The sequence below is a fragment of the Paroedura picta genome, chromosome 1, assembly GCF_049243985.1.
Source record: "Paroedura picta isolate Pp20150507F chromosome 1, Ppicta_v3.0, whole genome shotgun sequence".
Taxonomy (NCBI): domain Eukaryota; kingdom Metazoa; phylum Chordata; class Lepidosauria; order Squamata; family Gekkonidae; genus Paroedura; species Paroedura picta.
In genome coordinates this window covers 13,504,389-13,523,244 of record NC_135369.1, presented here as the reverse complement: position 1 = coordinate 13,523,244, position 18,856 = coordinate 13,504,389, and the positions used below count along the sequence as shown (strand labels likewise).

Here is an 18,856-nt window from a genome sequence, read left to right as displayed (position 1 = left end):
TGGCCCCTTCTAGCTCTATGATTCTGTGATTCTCTAAAAACGGCAAATTTGATTTGGGGCTGGATCAAACAGTATCGTGTCCGGATTGCGAGAGGTGATGGTACCGCTTTACTCTGCTCTGGTTCGGCCTCACTTGGAGTCCTGTGTTCAGTTTTGGGCACCCCAGTTGAAGAGGGATGTTGACAAACTGGAACATGTCCAGAGGAAAGCAACAAAGATGGTGAGGGGTTTGGAGACCAAGACGTATGATGAAAGGTTGGGGGAGCTTGGTCTGTTTAGCCTGGAGAGGAGACGACTGAGAGGGGATCTGATAACCATCTTCAAGTATTTAAAAGAGGATGTAGAGGATGTAGAGGATGGAGCAGAGTTGTTCTCTCTTGCCCCAGAGGGACAGACCAGAACCAATGGGATGAAATCAATTCAAAAGAAATTCCGTCTAAACATCCAGAAGAAGTTAGTTTCTCAGTGGAACAGGCTCCCTCGAGAGGTGGTGGGTTCTCCATCATTGGAGATTTTTAAACAGAGGCTGGATAGCCATCTGACGGAGAGGCTGATTCTGTGAAGGCTCAAGGGGGTGGCAGGTGACAGTGGATGAGCGAGAGGGTTGTGAGTGTCCTGCATAGTGCAGGGAGATGGACTAGATGACCCAGGAGGCCCCTTCCAACTCTATTATTCTATGATTCTAGTGTGTATTTGTTGTTGTTATGTGCGAAGTCGTGTCCGACCCATCGCGACCCCATGGACAATGATCCTCCAGGCCTTCCTGTCCTCTACCATTCCCCGGAGTCCATTTAAGTTTGCACCTACTGCTTCAGTGACTCCATCCAGCCACCTCATTCTCTGTCGTCCCCTTCTTCTTTTGCCCTCGATCGCTCCCAGCATTAGGCTCTTCTCCAGGGAGTCCTTCCTTCTCATGAGGTGGCCAAAATATTTGAGTTTCATCTTCAGGATCTGGCCTTCTAAAGAGCAGTCAGGGCTGATCTCCTCTAGGACTGACCGGTTTGTTCGCCTTGCAGTCCAAGGGACTCGCAAGAGTCTTCTCCAGCACCAGAGTTCAAAAGCCTCAATTCTTTGACGCTCGGCCTTCCTTATGGTCCAACTTTCGCAGCCATACATTGCAACTGGGAAGACCATAGCCTTGACTAAACGCACTTTTGTTGGCAGGGTGATATCTCTGCTTTTTAGGATGCTGTCTAGATTTGCCATAGCTTTCCTCCCCAGGAGCAAGCGTCTTTTAATTTCTTTGCTGCAGTCCCCATCTTCAGTGATCTTGGAGCCCAGGAAAATAAAATCTGTCACTATCTCCATTTCTTCCCCTTCTATTTGCCAGGAATTGAGAGGGCCGGATGCCATGATCTTTGTTTTCTTGATGTTGAGTTTCAAGCCAACTTTTGCACTCTCCTCCTTCACCCGCATCAACAGGCTCTTTAGTTCCTCTTCACTTTCTGCCATTAGAGTGGTATCATCTGCATATCTGAGGTTGTTGATATTTCTCCCTGCAATCTTGATCCCAATTTGTGACTCCTCTAATCCCGCATTTCTCATGATGTGCTCTGCATACAAGTTAAATAGGCAAGGCGACAGTATACAGCCTTGCCGAACTCCTTTCTCAATTTTGAACCAGTCAGTGATTCCATGTTCAGTTCTCACTGTTGCTTCTTGACCTGCATATAAATTTCTCAAGAGACAAATAAGATGCTCTGGTATTCCCATCTCTTTAAGAACTTGCCACAATTTGTTGTGCTCCACACAATCAAAGGCTTTAGCATAGTCAATGAAGCAGAAGTAGACATTCTTCTGGTACTCCCTAGCTTTCTCCATGATCCAGCGTATGTTGGCAATTTGATCTCTAGTTCCTCTGCCTCTTCGAAATCCTGCCTGTACTTCTGGAAGTTCTCGGTCCACATATTGCTGGAGCCTAGCTTGTAGGATTTTGAGCATAACTTTGCTAGCATGAGAAATTAGTGCAATGGTGCGGTAGTTTGAACATTCTTTGGCATTGCCCTTCTTTGGGATTGGAATGTAAACTGACCTTTTCCAATCCTGTGGCCATTGTTGAGTTTTCCAAATTTGCTGGCATATTGAGTGTAGCACTTTTACTGCATCGTCCTTTAAGATTTTGAATAGTTCAACTGGAATGCTGTCACTACCACTAGCTTTATTGTTGCTCAGACTTCCTAAGGCCCATTTGACTTCACATTCCAGGATGTCTGGCTCCAGGTCAGTAACTACCCCATTGTGGTCATCAGGGATGTTAAGCTCGCTCTTGTATAGTTCTTCTGTATAATTTTGCCACCTTTGTTTAATCTCTTCTGCTTCTGTGAGGTCCCTACCATTTTGGTCCCTTATCATACCCATCTTTGCATGAAACGTTCTCTTCATATCTCCAATTTTCTTGAAAAGATCTCTGGTCCTCCCGATTCTATTGTTTTCTTCTATTTGTTTGCACTATTCATTTAAGAAGGCATTCTTATCTCTTCTAGCTTTTCTCTGGAATTCTGCATTCAATTGGGTGTATCTTTCTCTTTCTCCCTTGCCTTTCACTTCCCTTCTCTCCTTAGCTATTTGTAAAGCTTCCTCAGACAGCCATTTTGATTTCTTGCATTTCTTTTTCTTTGGGATGGTTTTAGTTGCTGCCTCTTGTACAATGTTGCGAACCTCCGTCCATAGTTCTTCAGGCACTCTGTCTATCAGATCTAATTCCTTAAATCTATTTGTCACCTCCACTGTGTATTCGTCGGGGATATGATTTAGTTCATACCTGAGTGGCCTAGTGCTTTTCCCTACTTTCTTCAATTTAAGCCTAAATTTTGCAACAAGAAGCTCATGATCTGAACCACAATCAGCTCCTGGTCTTGTTTTTATTGACTGGATAGAACTTTTCCATCTTTGGCTGCAGAGCACATAGTCAATCTGATTTCTGTGTTGACCGTCTGGTGATGTCCATGTGTAGAGTCGTCTCTTGGGTTGCTGGAAAAGAGTGTTTGCTATGACCATTGTATTCTCTTGACAAAATTCTACCAGCCTGTGTCCTGCTTCATTTTGTACTCCAAGGCCAAACTTGCCTGTTATCCCGGTTATCTTTTGGCTTCCTACTTTAGCATTCCAATCCCCCATGATGATAAGCATCATGGGCGTTGGGCGTTGCTTCTAGAAGGTGTTGTAGGGCTTCATAGAACTGATCAACTTCATCCTCTTCAGCAGCAGTGGTTGGGGCGTAGACCTGGATCACTGTGATGTTGAATGGTTTGCCTTGGATTCGAACTGAGATCATTCTGTCATTTTGGGGATTGTATCCCAAGACTGCTTTTCCTACTCTCTTATTGATTATGAAGGCTACTCCATTTCTTCTGCGAGATTCTTGTCCACAGTAGTATACCTGATGGTCATCTGAATTAAATTCACCCATTCCACTGATTCCTAAAATGTCGATGTTCAGTCTTCTCATTTCTTGTTTAACCACATCCAGCTTGCCTTGATTCATGGATCTGACGTTCCAGGTTCCTATGGAATAAAAATCTTTACAGCATCGGACTGTCTTTTCGCCACCAGTTACTTCCACAACTGAGCGTCCTTTCGGCTTTGGCCCAGCCGCTTCATTCATTCTGGCGCTACTCGTACTAGCCGTCTGCTCATCCCCAGTAGCATATTGGACACCTTCCGACCTGAGGGGCTCATCTTCCAGCGACATATCGTTATGCCTTTTGAACTTGTCCATTGGGTTTTCATGGAAAAGATACTAGAGTGGTTTGCCATTTCCTTCTCCAGTGGATCACCTTTTGTCAGAGCTCTCAGCTATGACCTGTCCGTCTTGGGTGGCCCTGCACGATATAGCTCATAGCTTCACTGAACTACGCAAGCCCCCTTGCCACAACAAGGCAGCGATCCTTGAAGGGGGCTAGTGTGTATAGACCAGCCTTTTCCAACCTTTTGTCTTTGAATGAACCCCTGAAATATTTTTCAGGCTTTCGAAGAACCTTGGCCGGATCAGTCCAAGGGGCCTTTTCCTCTCCTGAGTTATAACCCAGCATGGTGCATACAGGGGTCTCCCCTCTCTTTTCTAGCTGTGGCATGTGTGGGAGAGACGCCCACATTCGGCACACATTCTTAGGGCCTTGTCCCCTTTGGGTACAGCTATTTGAGAAAAGGAGGTTGAGAGGGGACATGATAGCCCTCTTTAAGTATTTGAAAGGTTTTCACTTGGAGGAGGGCAGGATGCTGTTCCCGTTGGCTGCAGAGGAGAGGACACGCAGTAATGGGTTTAAACTACAAGTACAACGATATAGGCTCGATATCAGGAAAAAGTTTTTCACGGTCAGAGTAGTTCAGCAGTGGAATAGGCTGCCTAAGGAAGTGGTGAGCTCCCCCTCACTGGCAGTCTTCAAGCAAAGGTTGGATACACACTTTTCTTGGATGCTTTAGGATGCTTAGGGCTAGTCCTGCGTTGAGCAGGGGGTTGGACTAGATGGCCTGTATGGCCCCTTCCAACTCTATGATTCTATGATTCTATGATCCTGCGTTGAGCAGGGGGTTGGACTAGATGGCCTGTATGGCCCCTTCCAACTCTATGATTCTATGATTCTACTTCTGCTCCCACCTCCCTCTAACCTCAACTCCTCGAATGACCATTTCGCCTTTTGCCCTGCAGAACCTTAACAATTACGTCGTCGGCTGGATCGACTGGAACCTGGCTCTGGATACAAAAGGAGGCCCCAACTGGCTCGACAATTTCGTGGACAGCCCCATCATTGTGGATGCCACGAAAGATGAGTTCTACAAGCAGCCGATGTTCTACCACCTGGGTCACTTCAGGTAGTTCTTGCTTCCCAGCAGTAGGGATGGCACTCCGGCTCCCCTCTCCCAATCAGTAAAGAAGAAGAACAAAGTGCTGTTTGTTATACCCCACTTTTCACTGCCTAAAGGAGTCCCCAAAAACTTTACAAACACCTTCCCTTCCTTTCCCCACCTTCTCTTCCTCTCCTACCCTGTGAGGAAGCTGGGGCCGAGAGAGCTCTAAGAGAACTGTGACTGGACCAAGGTCACCCAGCTGGCTGCACGGAGAGGAGGCTACTGCTCTTAACCACTACACCAGGCTTTCTCAACAAGGGTTTCGTGAAATGGGGCTTCCTCATGGCCCTGGAAGGGTTTCCTAAATGGGTGGGAATTAATTAATTTATGTAAAATATATATATTTTTAGGGGTTGTACTGGTTTTCATCTTTTTACTGTGAACCGCTGCGAGTCAATTTGAGAGCGGCTGTATACAGATTAATAAATAAATATTGAAAAATTAATTACATTAGGTCATATGATAGAGTGGTATCATCTGCATATCTGAGATTGTTGATATTTCTCCCTGCGATCTTGATCCCAATTTGTGACCTATCTAACCCCGCCTTTCTCATGATGTGCTCCGCATACAAGTTAAATAGGCAAGGCGACAGTATACAGCCTTGTCGAACTCCTTTCTCAATTTTGAACCAATCAGTGATTCCATGCCCGGTTCTCACTGTTGCTTCTTGACCTGCATATAAGTTTCTCAAGAGACAAATAGGATGCTCTGGTATTCCCATCTCTTTAAGAACTTGCCACAATTTGTTGTGTTCCACACAATCAAAGGCTTTAGCATAGTCCCCTTCCTTTCCTCTCCCCTGGCCTTGAAACCCTGGCGACAGAATCATGACCCGCTTCTAGGTCTTGGCCCACAGGTGGGAAATCATCACTGCATGTCTTGACTGGCTCTTGTTGGCGCATCTTCTTCGGAGTGGCTCATTTTAATCTCTCTCCTCTCCCGCCCAGCAAATTCATCCCCGAGGGCTCCATTCGTGTCGGACTGACCAGCAACAGCTGGCTCGGCTGCAAGCTTCATTCTGTGGGCGTCTTGAGGCCGGACGGGGCGGCTGTGGTGGTCATACTTAACAAGTAAGGAAGGAGGTGGGCGGTGACCTTCGCTCAGACCTTAGATGGAGCAGGTTGGAGTGGGGAAGAAGGACAAGAGTTGGTTTTTATACCCCACTTTTCACTACCCGAAGGAGTCTCAAAGCGGCTTACAGTCACCTTCCCTTCCTCTCCCCTGTGAGGTAAGTGGGACTGAGAGGGCTCTGACAGAACTGCTCTGCGAGAACAGCTCCAACAGGACTGTGACTGGCCCAAGGTCACCCAGCTGGCTGCATGGGGAGGAGTGGGGGGTCAAACCCAGCTTGACAGATTAGAGTCTGCTGCTCTTTACCCCAAGGGTGGTCAAACTGTGGCCCTCCAGATGTCCATGGACTACAATCCCCATGAGCCCCTGCCAGCATTTGCTGGCAAGGGGTCATGGGGATTGTAGTCCTTGGACATCTGGAGGGCTGCAGTTTGACTACCCCTGTTCTACCCTCTGGAAGTGGCTGAAGGGGCTCTCCCCGTGGCCAGAACACGCTCCTGTCTGTATGCTGTACAGGTCCTTCATTATGAGTTCCTAGAGCCCCACACTGGCGATGAATTAGACTGCACCTTGAAATCTGGATTGGGAAGTTTCTGGTGATTTGGGGCGGAGTCTGGGGAGGGAGGAGTTTGCAGAGGGGCGGGGCATCAGCAGGTTATGATGCCAGCCTCAAGAGCAGCCTTTTTGTCCAGGGGAGATAATCTTTGTCGCTGGAAGAGCAGTTGTGATTCCGGGAGATCTCCGGACACAAACACCCCTGGCCAATGGAAGCAGCCGGTTCCTGCTTTCCTGGCAATGCCAGCAATAGCTTCTGGCTGATTCCATTAAGGCAGGATACAGGGGGAAGGCCAGAGAGCCCTGGGTGGGAATCCCTGACATAGTGGAACCTTCCCAAACAGACCCACCACTTGATGTGGCACAGTCCCTTTGGACATGGGGCTACAGGAACTCCCCCCCCCCATTTTCTTGGGGCAGGGGTTTTCCAGGGCCTTCCAGGACCCTCCTTGACTCCTTCTCACCCCAGCCTTTCCTCTCCCTCCAGCTGCTTCTCTGACGTGGAGTTCACCATCTCAGATGGCTCAGTCGGGGTCCTCCGGGACATCGCTCCGGCCTACAGCATCCAGACGTACCTGTGGAGGCGTGCGTGATCCTGAAAGACCTGCCCGGGGCAGTGGGAGATGGAAGTCCTCCCTAGGAGGGCCGTGACGGGAAGGAGAAAGCTGTCTGGCAGGGCCGAGGCGGCTTCTTCACCCCATCTCTGCCAAGGTTTGGAGTCGACCTCTCTTGCGAGGACCAAGAAGGGGCACCGCTGTCGACTGGAGGCCAAGATGCCGGAACTGCAGAGCTGATGCTGAACGGTTGCCCGCAGACCTGCCCTTCATTTCCTTGTAACCTGCCTTAATTTATCACACATTAAAAATGTATTGAACTGCGTTTATCTATCCATCCATCCATCCATCCATCCATCCATCCATCCATCCAACCACCCATCCATCCATCTAACAATCCATCCGTCTATCCATCCATCCATCCAACCACCCACCCACCCATCCATCCATCCATCCAACAATCCGTCTGTCCATCCAACCACCCATCCAACCATCCATCCATCCATCTAACAATCCATCCGTCTATCCATCCATCCAACCACCCACCCATCCATCCGTCCATCCATCCAACAATCCGTCCATCCGTCCGTCCGTCCATCCATCCTTCCATCCGTCTGTCCGTCCGTCCGTCCGTCCAACCACCCACCCATCCACCCATCCATCCATCCATCCATCCATCCATCCTCATCTGTCATTCTATCTCTTTCCTTTTGTATGCCACCCTTCCCCAGGAGGTGCAGAGAGGCTCGCAACAATGATAAACAACACATGAAATCAAGAAAACTATATAAAAGCATTTAGCATTGCAATTATTACATCTCAAACAATTCTGCTCCATCCTCCATATGGCACCCTTTTAAATACTTGAAGATGGTTATCAGATCCCCTCTCAGTCATCTCCTCTCCAGGTTAAACAGGCCAAGCTCCCCCAACCTTTCTTCATATGTCTTGGTCTCCAAACCCCTCACCATCTTTGTTGCCCTCCTCTGGACACGCTCCAGTTTGTCAACATCCCTCTTCAACTGGGGTGCCCAAAACTGAAGACAGTACTCCAAGTGAGGCCGAACCAGAGCAGAGTAAAACGGTACCATCACCTCCTGTGATCTGGACACAATACTCCGTTTGATACAGCCCCAAATCCCATTTGCCTTTTTAGCCACCGAGTCACACTGCTGACTCGTGTTCAATGTATGGTCTACTAAGACTCCTAGATCCTTTTCGCACATGCTACTGCCAAGACAAATATCTCCCATCTTATATTGGTGTATTTGGTTTTTCCTACCTAAATGCAGAACTTTACATCTGTCTCTATTGAACTTCATTTTATTCAGTTTAGCCCACTTCTTGAGCCTATCAAGATCATCCTGTATTCTGTTGCTGTCTTCAGTTGTGTTTGCCACACCTCATCTGCAAATTTAATAAGTATCCCATCTAATCCCTCATCCTGAACTGGCTGAACACCAACAGTAGAGTTTGGAAAGAAAGGGGAAGGTGTGTTTTCCCCGCCTTGGCCGTTAGCCAGGAAATTGGGCTTAACTTCCAGTCACATATGGGGAACAAAGGAAAGAGCTAGCTTACTACAATTCCCAGCATCCTATCTCTTAAAGCGAGATCCAGCTAAAAGCTGCCTGGCTGGACAGAACAGAAAACCTGTAAGGGGGCAGAGGCTGAGAGAGCCCTGATATAACTGAAGAAGAAGAGTTGGTTCTTATATGCCGCTTTTCTCAACCCAAAGGAGCCTCAGAGCAGCTTACATTCGCCTTCCCTTTCCTCTCCCCACAACAGACACCCTGTGAGGTGGGTAAGGCTGAGAGAGACCTGAGATTCCTCCTCAGTCAGAACAGTTTTATCAGTGCTGTGAAGAGCCCAAGGTCACCCAGCTGGTTGCATGTGGGGGAGCAGGGAATCATACCCAGCTTGCCAGATTAGAAGCCGGCACTCCTAACCACTACACCAAGCTGGCTCTCCTTAAGAGGAAGTAGGAGGGTTTGGAGATTCGGCTGAACTCTGCAACCATAGAAGGCTCCGTTTTTGTAGGAATGTAGCTTGTCCACCAGAGGATGCTGCTGTCCCTACCAAAAACCAACGGCTTTGTTTGTCCCTTATCATCAACCCCTAATGAAAATGGAAAAGCATCTTGTGGGATCTTGAAGACCACCAAACCTTTACCATCAGAATCTAAGCCTGCTGTTCGTATGTCCTAGACATACCCTGAGTTCTGGGACTTCTTAGATCAGAGGTGTCAAATATACACTCATGGACCTGTTTAGTGCTCTTATTTAGAGTGCAAGCAACTGGGGGGTAATGTCCAAATGTTGGACAAGAAGGGCCTATATTAGGGTGTTGTTTATACCTCCTGCTTGAGGTCCCTCCCTTCCACAAATTCAGTCCTTCTTCGGGGTCTTCTCCAGATCTTCAAGGGCTCCCCAGTCCAGAGTTGGTAGCCATATGGGGTGAGGAGGCCTGGTCTGATCCTTAGCTCTTTTGAGGAGGGCTTGTGGATTGTGGTCAGTGGTAAAATATCTCCAGTATTCACCAGTATGTTCTATGGCGCAAGTGGTCCAGCCAGTGTTCACTGACATTTAAATCAAATCTGGCCATTGGAGCCAGCTTGGTGTAGTGGTTAGGAGAGCTGACTTCTAATCTGATGAGCAGGGTTTAATTCCCCACTCCCCTACATGCAACCAGCTGGTGACCTTGGGCTCACCACAGCACTGATAAAGCTATTCTGACTGAGCAGTAATATCAGGGCTCTCTCAGCCTCATCTCCCTCACAGGGTGCCTATTGTGGAGAGATGAAAGGGAAGGTGAATGTAAATTGCTTTGAGACTCTTTTGGGTAGAGAAAAGTGGCGTATAAGAACTTATTAGTAGTAGTAGTAGTAGCAGGTATTATTAGTAGTAGTAATAATCAGGAACAGATGTACATCACACTGCAGATCTGTCCAATTTCTGTTTCTGGGTTGAGGAATCTGTATCCTCATCCTACAAAATTGGTTTCTGTTCTCAGATTCATTTTGGTCTTCTTTTCCTTAGGAATGTAAGTGTGGGCCTTTGATCCAAACACCTTTAGATGGTTCAGTCTAGGCTTTTGCCCATTCTGCAGTTCAAATGGTGTACTGCTGGCACCTTTAGTAAGTAATCTGTTTTGCAGTCAAGTAGCTGTGCTGTTTGTTTCTCCCAATACTTGTTAGATCAGGTAGCTCTGCATCAAAGAGCATACATCTGCACATTTCAGTGGGAGAATTATTTTTCCTTTCTGCTATACCATTCTGCTCTGCATTGTATGGAACTGTAAGCAAATGTTCTATTCCTTTTCCAGTAAAATAATTTTTCATTTTAAGTCCCACATAATCTTCTCCATTATCAGTGTGGATTGCTAGTGGCTTTCCTTGAAATCTGTTGTTGACCATAGCCACATATGTTTAAAACTTTTCTAGCATGACTTTTCTTTTTAATTAGGTAGGTCATTGTGTATTTTGAAAAGTCCTCAATAAAACGTACACTATATTTGTTCCCACTAGGGGTCACTGTCTTCTTTGTGACATATACATTACTATGAATGAGCTCTAAAGTAGCGATCCCCACCTGTGGGCTGTGGACCACATGTGGTCCGTCGACTAACTGGAGGTGGGCCTTTCCCCCCCCCCCGGCCCTTCATCCACGATCCGGCAGGTGCACATGGGACTATCTCGTTGCAGAGAAACAAGCTCAGGGTTCCCATTGATTTGTCATTGTCATGAGTTAAAATTTCCATGAAAATAAAATGTTCCTTATGTTCATTGTTGTGGCGTGTCTGTATCTTATTTTGAAGGGATGTTTAAACATTACCATAGCGACCAGAGTCAGAGAGCATTAGGGCAGTGGGCCTCAGTAAAATTGTCAAGCGTTGAGTGGACCCCGGTGATAAAAAGGTTGGCGATCACTGCTCTAAAGGATGCTGTGTCTGGCTTTTACCAATGTTTCTTAAAGTTGGGTCTCATTTCTTTCATTCTCACACAATTTATAAACATTCATTCAGTAGGACATCTGTTAATTTGCATGCCTTTAGTTAAATCCTTGCTTTCAAGCTGGTTAATTGCATAATAGTCTCTGCATCTCAAATGTTTGTGCCGAAACCATTAGCACTTTTTGTGATCACAATGTTTGGTAAACCCATCTGAATCTATCCTAATTTTTGGTAAAGTTTACTTTCTGCTGGCAAATGTCAAGAGCATATGAATCCTGGTGTACTTTTCCAGTTGCAATGAGCTATCTCCTGTCTGATATATGATCTTTCTCCAAAAGATGGAATCATGCCGTTCTTTGCAAGTACTGTCACGGAAGTATGATTATTTGCCAGTTCAGGGACATAAAAGCAGCCTGCAACAAGGATTTCTGGAGTTTCCTCTTTATGGAATTTGCATTTCATGACTCCTGTACCATTATATCCTGTTCATCTGTAAAACTCAATAACTCTTTCCTTTGTTCATCCAATATTTCAAATTAGTTGTTATGAGCACACATATGACTTGTACATGCGCTGTACAATCAAGACTTTTTGTGGCTTTTTGTGTTAACATAAAGCATTTTTTTCGAAGGCAACTTCTTGGAATTTCCCCCCATTCTTTTTCTGGGAACTGTCTTTTTTTTGTTTAAAGGTAATACAATTTCTCTTAATGTGGTCTGCCTTCCTATAGAGGTGACAAATTATCCCTCCTTTGTTATTTACATTCATAGTTCTCTGATCAGGATTCAGCTTCAGATGTCTCCCAGCCTTTTCAAATTATCAGGTTTTGTATGTTTCCTCAAACAGGTTTATAACTTCCATGAGGGATAAATTACCCATAGATTCAATTAGAGACATTCTAATTTCATACCACTCTGGCAGACTTATTAAGAGTAACACAATCAGATCTTGACCAACAAGCTCTTTCCCAAAGCTCAATTGCTGAGCCAATTCAAGCATCTCATCAAGCTCATGGCATAAATTGCCTCCTTTTTTCATTTAAGTGCTGAAGAATTTCTTTTGTATATAAACCTGGCTTTTGAAGAAGGAATTCCAATATAGTCTTCCCAGCTTTGGCTGTCGGCATCTTTAATACTCTTAATTAATCTCTGTCAGTTACATCCTTGATTAATAAACTCTTGCCTTCTCCCTGGTTATCGCCTTTTTGGCTTGGTTATTGGTCAAGGATTTATTTATTTATTTGTCATTTCAATACCACCCTTCCCTGTGGGCTCAAGATGGTTTACAACCTTTGAAATACAGTTAATTAATCCATTCAATTAAGACATAATAATATGATTCTGTTAAAATTTAAAATGATTAAGAACAACATTCTAACTAATATTTAAGAGCCAAAGAGCATTGCACCCTTTCTCAGAATGTGTGTGTGTGTGTGTGTGTGCGCGCGCGCATGTGCAGGATAAATTGCTAAGGCGAGATATTCCCATGGCAACTAGGATCCTGGATAATGTTGTATAATCCTTCTTCAAGGTGAATCATCATTTGTTCTTTCCAAATTAGATAATTGTTCTCTATGAGCGTATCTATCAAGTGGCTGTGCTGTGCATAACAGGAGTTTGCCATCTTTGTTCTTCTCCGAGGGAGAGAGAGAGGGAGGGGGAGAGAGGGAGGGAGCAGGAGGGAGAGAGAGAGGGAGAGAGAGGGAGGGAGAGGGAGGGAGAGAGAGAGAGAGGGAGAGAGAGGGAGGGAGAGAGGGAGAGAGGGAGGGAGAGAGAGAGAGAGAGGGAGAGAGAGAGGGAGGGAGGGAGAGAGAGGGAGGGAGAGGGAGAGAGAGGGAGGGAGAGAGAGGGAGGGAGGGAGGGAGGGAGAAAGAGAGAGAGGGAGAGAGGGAGGGAGAGAGAGAGAGGGAGGGAGGGAGAGGGAGGGAGGGAGAGAGGGAGGGAGAGAGAGAGAGAGAGGGAGGGAGAGAGAGGGAGGGAGACGGAGAGAGAGAGAGAGGGAGGGAGAGAGAGGGAGGGAGGGAGGGAGGGAGGTATGGCCCTTATGAGAAGGAGGAAGAGTACGAACAAGGAATGACACTTTACAGGAAAAAAGTGTTGTCCTCACTATCTTATCTAATTTTCTTGCAGGTCTTATTCTCTTCTTCTTTGCATACCAGACATTGCCTCTTCCTATATTAATATCAATGACAAATCTATCTTAAATCTATTTAGTGATGTATGAAATAAAACTGATGAACTGGATATGGTCAAACCAAGATATGGAGGGATGGACCAGAACCAATGGGATGAAATGAAATTCCATCTAAACATCCGGAAGAAGTTCCTGACAGTTAGACCACCTCCACCTCGGGAGGTGGTGGGCTCTCCATCTTTGGAGATTTTTAAACAGAGGCTGGAGAGCCATCTGACGGAGAGGCTGATTCTGTGAAGGCTCAAGGTGGTGGCAGGTTGCAGTGGATGAGCGATAGGGTTGTGAGTGACCTGCATAGTACAGGGGGTTGGACTAGATGACCCAGGAGATCCCTTCCAACTCTGTTATTCTGTGATTCTATGATTCTAAGAATCTTCTTTATTCTTAAACAGCCATGACAGCACCAAAGTGAAATCCGGTAATGAATTCATTTTCATGGAGAAAGTCCACCTGTGGCTTATATCTCTTGTTTTCCAGTGTTTAGACAGGGTATTCTAGATCTGTCTCAGTGAGCATTCAATTCTACACAGTATCCAATCATCCAAAGGTTCAAATAACTTTAGTGGGGGATCAGTGTGGCCATAGCCTACCTCAAAGGAGACTGATCTAGTATACCCTCTTCAAACATTGCAACATGAGAACTATAAGCCACTGATGGAGGACTTTCTCCTTGAAAACTAATGTATTACTGGATCTCATTTTAGTGCCGTCATTCCTGTTTAATAACAAAGATTTCTGGTTTGCAAATAGCCAGTTCACCAGTTTTCCTTTCATTTGTGACTTCCTTTGGCTGGCAGGCCACCTTTTTTCTTTGCTGTAAGTCTATCTAGTGGTCTGATGGAGGCAAAGTTAGAGGCAGCAGATTTACAGCATAGCGGCTGGAGTCTCTCCTCAAAAGAGCCCCGCAGTTTCCAAAAGATTGGACTAGGCCGTCCAATTCTGCAGACTTCAAAAAGGTGCCCCATCCTCCATTTTTTCCAATAGGGGAAAATAGCTAGGCAGCAGTATCGGCCCAGCAGATTGTGCCAGACAATTTCTACAATGAAAGTGTGTGTGTGGGGGGGGGCATGTTTGCAAGGCAAGCCCAGCAGAACCAGTGCCACTGTTGAGCAGGGGGTTGGACTAGATGGCCTGTATGGCCCCTTCCAATTCTATGATTCTATGAGTGTCAACCTAACAGGACCAAGTTCACACCAGAGAATAATTGACATGGAACAGAGAGGGAGGAGCATTTGCACAGGGACAGCAGAACCAGTGCAATGTAGAGGCAGAACCCCATGCAACTCTACTAGTGCCCAGCAGAACCCAGTGCCCCATTATGGAAAATACAATAAAGCACAAGAAACAACAGATCATGGGACCAAAATATGAATCTCTGTCTTTAGGAGGACAAAGACGACGAAGAAGAAGAAGACAAAGAGTTGGTTCTTATATGCCGCTTTTCCCTACCCGAAGGAGGCTCAAAGCGGCTTACAGTCGCCTTCCCATTCCTCTCCCCACAACAGACACCCTGTGGGGTGGGTGAGGCTGAGAGAGCCCTGATATCACTGCTGGTCAGAACAGTTTTATCAGTGCTGTAGCGAGCCCAAGGTCACCCAGCTGGTTGCATGTGGGGGAGCGCAGAGTCGAACCTGGCATGCCAGATTATAAGTCCGCACTCCTAACCACTATACCAAACTGGCTCAAAAGAAGAAAGGGTAAGTAAAAAGTATCCTTATTTTTTAATTTATAATTGGATTTTTATACCGCCACTCCCAGCACAGTTGGCTCTTGGCAGTTTACAATAAACATAGAATAAAACACCCCTAAAAACATCAGTACAATTTAAAATATCCAAATATAACAACAGTAATCCCTAAAATTATTAGAATCAAGATGACGGTAAAATACAAACTCCACCCCCAACATCTGAAGCAATAGAACCAGCATAGCATATAGTCAACAACTGGAGATAGAGAAAAAAGAAAAACAAGAAAAACCAAGGAGTGGATCGTTCAGTGCTTCCAGGAAGGTCTAGTATATAATTATGTTAACAAATCTTCACCCAAAGCAAAATTAATCCTGAAGAAATAATCCATAAACAAGTATGTCTCCTTTAGGCAAGACTGAAAGCTGATGCTCAGCTGAACAAGCTTCTAGTAAATTCTGTGCTTTGAAAAAAAATTGCCAGCAGCAAAGCTAATGAATAACAAAAGACACAAACAATACAAGATATAAATCCCAAAATACAATTACCAATAAGTGAAACACACTATGAGGCATAGAAAACAGCTCTAGGAAGGAGACAAGTCCAAAGGGGCTGCAGCACAATAAGGCCCAGCAGAACCCAGTGCCCCTGTGGGAGTGCCAAGCCCAACAGAACATGGACGCTAAATGGGCACAAAATTGAACCAGTAACCAAATTTAGATATTTAGGTGTATATATTCAAGCGTGTATATATTCATATATTTAGATGTATATATTCATTGAGAGCCTCTTGTGGCGCAGAGTGGTAAGGCAGCCGTCTGAAAGCTTTGCCCATGAGGCTGGGAGTTCAATCCCAGCAGCCGGCTCAAGGTTGACTCAGCCTTCCATCCTTCCGAGGTCGGTAAAATGAGTACCCAGCTTGCTGGGGAAGGCACTGGCAAACCACCCCGTATTGAGTCTGCCATGAAAACGCTAGAGGGCATCACCCCAAGGGTCAGACATGACTCGGTGCTTGCACAGGGGATACCTTTACCTTTACCTTTATTCAAGCCTCTGGAGCAAAGAGCATCCATTATTCATACACATACACAGCAGAAAGACCAGCAAATAACATTAAAATTCTATCGAACAAAGGACAGATTCTTTATACCAGCAGCCCTGAAACTATACTCTGCTAAATCTCTAACCCAACTCACTTATGGTGCATTTTGGGTGTTCCAATATCAGATACTATCAAGCTTGAAAGGGTCCAGTCTAAATTCCTTCAGGCAGTCCTCCAACTTCCATTCTGTGCAACCAACTCCATGGTGCGTCTGGAAACAGGAATGTTAATGTTCCAAGACAAAATCTGCCTGTCAGCAATAGGAATGTGGCTGAAATTAATACATAACCCACAGGGGTAGTTTCTTTAACCCTGAATGACAGCTACCAATCATCTTGGACTAAGGCTGTTCACAGAGGAATCCAAAATCTGGGCTTCTCTGTACACTTCTTATCCAAATTAGCTCATGATCAAGCTGTATCATTAGTTAAGTAGCGGATACGAGACAATCGACGTCAAGTGGACCTGAGTAAAGCTCCAGCTTTTTTTTTGCCCCAGTTAATAAAAGATATGTTCTGGCCCCTGCCACTTATCTGTCTCAGCTGGTAACAAGTAAACAAAGAAGAGCATTTACCCTTGCAAGATGCTCCGTCTTGCCTTCAGCTCTTGTGGATGGCTGCTATAAGAACATTCCCCTTACACTGAGACAATGTTTTTGTGGGAGTGGCGCAATTGATACAAGAGAGCATGTATTGTTCCACTGCCCTGCTTATGTAGACATTCGTAGCAACTTGATTGAACCACTCCTTAAAAAGTTGCCAGAACATCATGATGTAGATCGAGCAAAGAGGCTGCTAAGTGATGAGTCCCCCCAGGTGACAACTCAGCTGGCTAAGTTTTGTGCCGCCGTCATAAAAATTTGATGCTCTAAAGTAGCATAATTTTAAGTTCTATTTTATGATCTGTTTTAAATTGTATTATATTAAATGACCATATTATTTTGGCCTTTTATGTATTAACTTCATATAACTTAGTCTGAACGACTGTAATAAAGTTTGAATCTGAATCACTCCTGCCTGTCGTAGCCATTTTTTGATAGAATCTCAAAGTTGCTCACGGTCTCAGCTGTGACTTGACAGTCAGCCAAAGCCAATGGAGGCTCTGTATCTTTGCTAGAATCTCTTTGCAACCCAAATGATTCCGTCCTCAAATGACAGGGTACCTTTGATGCAAATACTGGGCTACGTTGGAAAGTCCCTGCAGCCAAATGATAAACCTTATTACCTCCCGTCCCCTTTGGGAATCTTCTGTATCAGGTATTCTCTGTTAGTTTTCATCACTCTGTTTCCTTCCCTCCAGTGTCTGCCATTCCTAACTCTCTTCTTTTCTCTTCCTTCCTTGAAATTACCTTTTTAAAAAAATGCCACGTATTTGCAGTCACCTCCAATTTGCAGGCACCTCTCTAAAAGGATTAGAATCCTAGAATCCCATAGGATCTCATTTCGGTGCTGTCCTGGCTGTTTAAGAATAAAGAAGATTCTTAGAATCATAGAATCACAGAATAGCAGAGTTGGAAGGGACCTCCTGGGTCATCTAGTCCAACCCCCTGCACTATGCAGGACACTCACAACTCCATCACTCATCCACTGTAACCTGCCACCCCCTTGAACCTTCACAGAATCAGCCTCTCCGTCAGATGGCTATCCAGCCTCTTTTTAAACATTTCCGAAGATGGAGAACCCACTACCTCCCGAGGAAGCCTGTTCCACTGAGAAATGGCTCTAACTGTCAGGAACTTCTTCCTGATGTTTAGGCGGAATTTCTTTCGAATTAATTTCATCCCATTGGTTCTGGTCCGTCCCTCCGGGGCAAGAGAGAAGAACTCTGCTCCATTCTATATATGGCACCCTTTTAATTCATGTGAGATTCACGTGAACAAGCCATAATTACAACGAATCTTCAGAAGACAGAGATCAGTTCCCCTGGAGAAAATGGCTGGGTTGGAAGGTAGATGCTAAGGCAGGGGTAGTCAAATTGGGGCCCTCCAGATGTCTATGGACTACAATTCCCATGAGCCCCTGTCAGCATTTGCTGGCAAGGGCTCATGGGAATTGTAGTCCATGGACATCTGGAGGCCCGCAGTTAGACTACCCCTGTGCTAAGGGATTATGGTCTTTCCCCACTTCACACTTTTCTTAAGAAAGGACCTGGCTACCCTAAAGCTGCCACAAAAAGACAACTGTAGGGCTATTCAGACTATTCTGTTTCTCTGGGGGAGAAGGTAAATCTATCATTTAAAGTGGGAGTGGCCAAACTGCGGCTCTCCAGATGTCCATGGACTACCATTCCCCGGCCAGCCCAGGGGCTTATGGGAATTGTAGCCCACGGACATCTGGAGGGCCACAGTTTAGCTAGCCCTGCAGAAAGTTTTTGCAAATTATAAAGCATCAACTCTATCACATCCAGTTTGGGCTGAAGTGATGCCTGCATGCCAACGCAAGGCTGGCTCATACGCAGCTTGGCCACCCCTGAGACATTTGAGGTTATAATTGGGGGAAAGTGGGTGTTGGTTTATCTCCTTCCCCATTTTTTAAAAACGTTTCACTTAAGTGAAATGTTTGAAGGGAAAGTTTCTGGTTTTGAAGAGGATGGTCATGTTATTATTGCTAGGTTTCACATAAGTGCACACTTTATTAACACAGGTTCTTTCTCTGTGTGGAACTAAGATGATGTATGTATGTATGTATGTATGTATGTATGTATGTATGTATGTATGTATGTATGTATGTATGTATGTATGTATGTATGTATGTATGTGAAAACATTTTCACAGTCAGAGTAGTTCAGCAGTGGAATAGGCTGCCTAAGGAGGTGGTGAGCTCCCCCTCACTGGCAGTCTTCAAGCAAAGGCTGGATACACACTTTTCTTGGATGCTTTAGGATGCTTAGGGCTGA

At 45.5% G+C, this 18,856-nt stretch overlaps 1 protein-coding gene across 6 annotated transcripts in view; it reads left to right on the top strand.

The window, feature by feature from the left end:
* The window catches only part of LOC143830216 (lysosomal acid glucosylceramidase-like), a 43,068-nt gene extending 35,712 nt beyond the window's left edge, over positions 1-7,356 (top strand). For all 6 annotated transcript variants that reach the window (XM_077322354.1, XM_077322380.1, XM_077322375.1 and 3 more), the window contains exons 9-11: positions 4,649-4,812; positions 5,799-5,921; positions 6,965-7,356. In XM_077322354.1, the coding sequence (XP_077178469.1) occupies positions 4,649-4,812; positions 5,799-5,921; positions 6,965-7,070 (393 nt within the window). In that variant the 3' untranslated portion in view covers positions 7,071-7,356. The remainder of the gene's footprint in view (positions 1-4,648; positions 4,813-5,798; positions 5,922-6,964) is intronic.
* The last annotated feature ends 11,500 nt before the right edge of the window (positions 7,357-18,856 follow it).